We start from the raw sequence: 6,125 nt of genomic DNA on the forward strand, positions 1-6,125 counted from the left end.
ATCAAATCAATCAGGAAGGAGATGGATGACAAAGGTACGTGGTACCCCCTTTTGTGTCCCACCTCTCTGACAATCGAGGAGGACCCGTGGACACTCATGCATCCCACCACCGCTACAGACTACGTGGTTGGTGGCGACACCGCGCCGGGAGTAAAAAGGGCAAAGCTGGAACAACAACTGCGACGGCTCGGTGCGGCCTCATCTTGCAGATTTTTCGGGGGCGCGCGCGATTGGCGTCATTACGCAACGATTTACCTCTACGGGGGGGGGGTAATCGTGATGATCGGAATGCGTCGTCTTTTTTGTGATCGCAGAGGTGGAGGCCTACTGCGCCGTGGTGAGCGCCTTTCGCGCGCAGGGTGAGCTCACGTGGAAGAAGGCGCAGCTGCTGCAGGACCTGCGCCAGGTCCTCCGGGTGCCCGAGGAGCGGCACAAGATGGAGCTCAAGCGGGTCACCGACGACGAGACCCTCGCCGAGCTCGCCAAGCTCTCGGCCGGGTAACAAACGCCTCCTCTTTCCTCCCTTCCTCCTTTCCTCCGCGCCGCCGCTTGGCCCCCTCTCTCATCTCCTCCTCCTCCTCCTCCTCCTCCTGCTGCTGCTGCTCCTCCCTCCGCTGCGCAGGCTGCACACGCCGGGCGACGACGACGCGAAGAAGTCTCGGTGAGCTGCCTCCTCCTCTCCCTGTGGTGTGAGGTGTGGCGCGCGGTGAATCATATATTATATTATATTATAGTATATATATTATATATACTGACCGCACGAATGGATGTAATGGCCACCATTGGTCCACCACACATCACACACACACACACACACACACACACACACACACACACACACACACACACACACACACATCACACACCCATGTATACACACACCACGTACAGGGCCGGTCGCAAGAAGCCGGCGGGGAACGCGTGGGGCGGGGACAGCGGCAACAGGGACAAGACGCTGCCCTACCTCGACGCCGTCGTGGTGACGCCGTCGAGCCAGCCGCCCAACCTGAGCAAGATTCCGGCGGTGGCTGCGGCCAAGGGAGGCGCCAAGGGAGGCGCGAAGGGAGCCGTGGCGCCCAAGCCCGCCGGGGCCACTGCCGCAGCCTCGGCCAAGCCCGCCGGTGCCGCCGCCAACCGTAAGCGCAAGGCGCCCTCGACGGCGTCCACGAGCGCCGCGTCGACGAAAGGCGGCGCGCCGGTGGCCAAGAAGCGAGCGACCAAGCCGACGAAGGGCGCCGCCGCCAACGTCAAGGCCGACGCCGACGCCTCCTTGATGGAGCTCAGCAGTGCCGAGCTCGGGGAAGAGAACGAGGCCGCCGCCGCGCTCGGCGGTGATGGCGACGATGACGAGGAGCAGGACGAGGCGCACATCAAAGAAGTCGAGGTACCGTGCAACGCCCACCACCCTCCCCTCCCCTCCTCTCCTCTACAAATCCGCACACCTGCCTTGCAACAACGCGCGACTCAATGCATCGATGCAACACGCGCGCGCATCGCCCACAGGAGCAGCTGCGCGCCAAGCAGGAGCAGTTGAAGGCCGAGTTGGCCGCCCTGCAAGCGGAGATGGAGGAGGACGACGACGAAGAGGAGGAGGAGGAGGAACTGGAAGAGGCGGACGAGGGTCCGCAGCATCAGGGAGAGGGGGAGCAGGGTGCGGGGGATGGCGACGTTGAAGGCGACAGTGCGCTCCGCGAAGGAGCTGAAGTGGAGGCGGCGGCAGCGGCGGCAGCGGCGGCGCAGGAGGTGGCGATGGAGTAACCACCGTGGCGGGTTCCTTGTGCGAGCGGCTTTTACACTACAATCAATCATCCTTCCGTACCACCTCTCGACAGACTTGTCTGGCGCTTTGGGTCGCTGCAACACGCGCACGCGTGGGCGGAAGAGCTGATGGTTTCTCTCACCAACGTTGTTGAGTAGAGGAGCTCCTTTGCTCACCTTTCAGAAAGGCCGCGTGGATCACAAAGAGCAGAATGAAGCGCAGACCAGAAGAGCACGCTGGTGGTGGCACAAACACGGTGCAACCGGCCACGCCCATTTTACTCTGCTGTGCGAGCCTATCACATCATTGTCGGTCGTGGGTCCTTTCCATTTCCTCGCTCTCGCTGCCGCCCTTCTCTTCTTCTTCTCCTTCTTCTCGTGTTGGTTGTCCTGTCCGCGCGGAAGGCGCAAGACGCACGCCCCCTCCGCCCTCCTCAACAATTACAGGCGCTCGCAGCGGGCGGGGGCGGGCTTCCATTTTCTGGCTTCTCGGGAAAAACGACGGCTGTTGTCGTGTCGTTGGTCGTGTCGTGTCGTGTCGTGTCGTTGGTCGTGTCGTTGGTCGTGTCGTGTGTTTTTGGTGGGGAGAAGAAGGTGAGCCACGACCCCGACAGGGCGAGTGGGGGGTGGTGGAGAGGAGGGAAAGGCGGTGACAGTACTGTTCTGCTTCTGGATGATGGGGTCGATGCCGGGCAGGGCAGCGGCGACTTGTCGGAAGAGGGGCTTCACGTTGTAGCCCGCCTTGGCCGACGTTTCTATGAACATTGCCCCGAACTCCTTCGCCTTCGACTCGCCCTCCTCCGCCGACACACACCTGCGGCAGCGGCAGCGGCGGCGGAGCGCGCGCCACGTGTCAGCCATCGCACGCACAGTGGCCGCCTCATCGGCATCGGGCCGCGGCGGCCGTCGAGAGGTGGCGGTACCGCTTATCGGCGAGATCGGTTTTGTTGCCCACGAGCATGAGGATGACGTCGTTGCCGCGCTCGGCTCTGATGTCCTCCACCCACCTTGCCGTATCCAGGAACGTCGTCCGGTCTGATGGCACCGCACACACCACATCGCACACGCACACACCGGATTATTAGCTCATCATAGCCACCACACACGTGCACGTGTGTGCGGTGGTGGTGGTGGCTGGTGGTTACTTGTGATGTCGTAGACGACGATGGCCACTGACGAGTCGCGTATGTAGCTTGGAATGAGCGAGCGGAACCTCTCCTGCCCAGCTGCCGAGGCAACCACGCGTGAGCACCGGTGACGCAGATTCCAACGCACCAGGCCAGGGGCGGGTTGTTGTTGTTGTTGCTTCGGCCGCTCATCACCACAAATCGCGAGAGGGGCGATGGAGGAGGAGGAGGAGGAGGGTGAGGCCACGTACCGGTGTCCCACAGCTGAAGCCGAATGGTCCTGTCCTCCAAATACATGGTCTTGGAGAGGAAATCGATTCCAATGGTGGCCTAACACAAAGGGGGAAGGGGGAAGGGAAGGGGTACGACGCCCACATCGAAGAATTGATTGTGAGATTTTTGTTTTGGTCCAAAAAAGAAAAGCAAGATCGGCAGTGTTGAAGGATGGAATTTGCGCGGCACGAACCTGGTATGTGTTGTCAAACGTGTCGTACATGAACCGAGTGATTATGCTCGTCTTCCCTACGGACTGATCGCCCAAAAATACGAGCTTATACTTGGCCAGTGGATTGGAGCCCGCCATCTTCGTGTCGCGACCTTCTGGCCCCTTACTTCTCGTCTTCTTTGCACACAAACGAAAATTCTGCAGAAAGGAAAAGCCTCAAGCAATTATCCCGGAAAATAGTCTGTTAAAAAAAACTTTACCCCAAACCACAGGTGAATGTTGCAAGCAGCAGGAGGAAGGATGTCTGCACACTTCTTCACCTGATGGGTGGTGTCCCAACAACCACAGCTTCCACTTTCATGCCTGCCTGTGGAGGAGGCCAGAGTCATGTGAATGTTGTGTTCTGAATATCCACAGGCATGGGTGTGATATCTTTGATTGAGCCAGTTCCCTCTAATTGTTGATCCTTCTTGGGTGAGATTTGACAATTTTGATTTATAGGGCAGTTTTTACAATATGGATCTGCATGTGTGATTTTGACATGTTAGACCACTGCTTATAAGTGATATTGAGAGTTGAGATGAAAATGATTTCATATAAAAACTAGGTGTTTTCAAGTATGTGCTCAATGACAAATTGCCACCATGCAAAATGCCACATGTGAAGTCACCAAGCAATGTACCTGGCACAAAGTGCTCATGCTGAGCAAGGGCTCATAACCTGTTGTGATTGTAGAGTGCCAGTGTAAGATGAAATATGAGAGTGAGTGTCTCCCAACCTCTTACACATCTGTTATTCAATAAACAATGTGTATGAGTGTCCACACTGTTGCCATGTTCTCCAACTGGTGCCCACTTGTGAGTGGTTAACTCACAGCAGTGTGGTGGTCGCCATCAGCCCCCCTCGTGCAACACCAACCCAGATCAAATTCAATAGTATATTGTTGCTGGCAGGAGGGGGAATAGAACTCACTTCATCTTCACCGCCATCAATAGAGGGCGGCGACCCAGCTGACCCAGCTGGCGAGCTGCGAGGCCGACGAGCCGTGGCCGACGATGGTGGTCATCACCGATACCCAGCCGCCGTCCTGGCCGCCGTCATAGCCAAAGTCGTAGAAGTCCGGCCCCACGCCGATGAACTTGCCCGAGCCCTGCGTGTAGACCCACACGGCGCAGCTGGCGGTCTCGCCGTACATGCACTTGAGGCTGGCCTGCTCGGCGGGCAGGTCGTTGTCCAGGTACCACGTGCTGGTCGAGTCGAGCTCCCCCACCTGGGCCGGTCCGTTGGCAAAGAGAGACGAGGCCGCCCCAGCGGCCGACTTGGACCAGGATCCTCCTCCTCCTCCTCTCTCGATGGGCACTGCGACGGCCACGTTGGACAGTTCGAGTTCAGTGAGTTGCTGGGCCACGCTGTTGGTGTCCTCGCAGAACACGGCCACGCCGCCGCTGCGCACCCAGGCGCGGAGGGGCTCGACGGAATCGTCGGGGACTGTGCTGGCGCCCTCGGCGAAGATGAGGGTCCTGGCCTGGGCGAGGGCGGTGGTCCAGCTGCCCTCGTTGTCGGACTGGGTGACGAGGTAGGGGCTGTAGTTCAGGGACTCCAAAAAGGCGCGCAAGTTGCTGGCCTCGCCCCACTCGCTGCGATCCTCAGATTCGCTGATGTCCACGTACTCGACGTCATAGACGAGGGCGACCTTTTTGGCGGTGGCGGAGCCGACGGTCGAGGAGAGCAAGAGAGCGCAGACCAACAGCGCGGCCGCGAGACTGCGGGAGGTGTTCATCATCGTCATCGGTGCCTCTTGCGCCCTCGTCGAAGTAAACCCCCAAAAAAGGTCTGTCGGTTATTTCCCCCTTGCGTTGGCCGCGGAAAAATGTTATGGAAAAATATTTTCCTTTCTTCTTTACTCCGAGTCCCGCTTGAATGGGGCACCTTCGCGGGAGTACTGCCGAGCGCTGGTGCGCCGCGTACTTTCGTTGTAGGCTCCGCTCCGATCCACACAACGCCACTCTTGCGCTGACTCAGCTGTCTTATAAGACGTCGTCTTCTTCATTCTCTGCTGCTGCTGCGGCTGCGGCTGCGGCTGTTGTTATGTATGTACACCGCCGCCACCGCCAACTCGGGCATACTGGAGGATCATGTCCTCCTCGAACCCGCCGTGGCCGCTGCTGGAACTGCTGTCGTCGTCCGTGGAATCCGAAGAATCCTCGCTCATCCGCCCAGGCCCACCAACTCGGCCGCTCTTGGCCGCAGCGGGCCGGCGCGCGATGCTGGCCGGGAGGCCACCGTCCGGCGGCGGCAGCGGCAGCAGCGGAGCCCGCGCGTCGTTCTCCACGAGGCACTTGTGGTAGTTGTCCAGCGTGGCAAAGATCTCGTGAAAGTCCGGCCGGTCGTGCGGCGCACTGGCGAAGCATTTCTCCACCAGCCCTCGCAACACCGGGTCGCAGTCCTCTGGCGTCTGTTGTCGCACACGCACAGTGCGGGTGTCAGCCCAATCACCACCATGGTCGGAAAATGTGTGTCTGTGTGTCTGTGTCGTGTGTTGGTGGTGGGCGACTTACCACGAGGCGCTTCCCTTCGTTGACCACCAGGAGCGCCACCTGCATGGCGGGCATGTTGCCCCAGGGCATCTCGCGCGTCAGCAGCTCCCACAGGAACACCTGCAACAACGGGTTTGTGTTTGTGTTTGTGTTTGGGTTTGGGTTTGTGTTTGTGTTTGTGTTTGGGTTTGGGTTTGGGTTTGGGTTTGGGTTGGTTTGGTTGTTGTGTGTGTGTGTGTGTGTGTGTGTGTGTGTGTG

At 59.3% G+C, this 6,125-nt stretch overlaps 4 protein-coding genes across 4 annotated transcripts in view; 1 reads left to right on the forward strand and 3 right to left on the reverse strand.

Annotated features, from left to right (window-relative positions):
* Positions 1 to 1,758, forward strand: part of ACA1_139150 (ENT domain containing protein) — a gene marked incomplete at both ends in the record, with an annotated part of 2,405 nt that extends 647 nt beyond the window's left edge. Inside the window, 5 exons of the mRNA XM_004336183.1 lie at positions 119 to 190; positions 315 to 498; positions 623 to 661; positions 892 to 1,384; positions 1,504 to 1,758. Coding sequence (XP_004336231.1) covers positions 119 to 190; positions 315 to 498; positions 623 to 661; positions 892 to 1,384; positions 1,504 to 1,758 — 1,043 coding nt within the window. The remainder of the gene's footprint in view (positions 1 to 118; positions 191 to 314; positions 499 to 622; positions 662 to 891; positions 1,385 to 1,503) is intronic.
* A 441-nt stretch (positions 1,759 to 2,199) lies between these two features.
* Positions 2,200 to 3,468, reverse strand: ACA1_139260 (GTPbinding protein; the record flags this gene model as incomplete). Its single annotated transcript, XM_004336184.1, has 6 exons — positions 2,200 to 2,243; positions 2,418 to 2,572; positions 2,682 to 2,793; positions 2,904 to 2,984; positions 3,137 to 3,215; positions 3,352 to 3,468. The coding sequence occupies 6 exons, from the start codon at positions 3,466 to 3,468 to the stop codon at positions 2,200 to 2,202; spliced, it is 588 nt and encodes a 195-aa protein (XP_004336232.1).
* An 850-nt stretch (positions 3,469 to 4,318) lies between these two features.
* On the reverse strand, positions 4,319 to 5,119 carry ACA1_139270 (uncharacterized protein; the record flags this gene model as incomplete). The annotated part of the gene is made up of 1 exon (XM_004336185.1): positions 4,319 to 5,119. One exon carries the CDS (start codon positions 5,117 to 5,119, stop codon positions 4,319 to 4,321), a length of 801 nt encoding a protein of 266 aa, XP_004336233.1.
* Positions 5,120 to 5,416: 297 nt separating this feature from the next.
* The window catches only part of ACA1_139280 (protein kinase domain containing protein), a gene marked incomplete at both ends in the record, with an annotated part of 2,822 nt that continues 2,113 nt past the window's right edge, over positions 5,417 to 6,125 (reverse strand). The window contains 2 exons of the mRNA XM_004336186.1: positions 5,417 to 5,785; positions 5,889 to 5,987. Of these exons, the coding sequence (XP_004336234.1) occupies positions 5,417 to 5,785; positions 5,889 to 5,987 (468 nt within the window). The remainder of the gene's footprint in view (positions 5,786 to 5,888; positions 5,988 to 6,125) is intronic.

This window comes from Acanthamoeba castellanii, assembly GCF_000313135.1.
Source record: "Acanthamoeba castellanii str. Neff unplaced genomic scaffold scf7180000084705, whole genome shotgun sequence".
NCBI lineage: Eukaryota > Discosea > Longamoebia > Acanthamoebidae > Acanthamoeba > Acanthamoeba castellanii.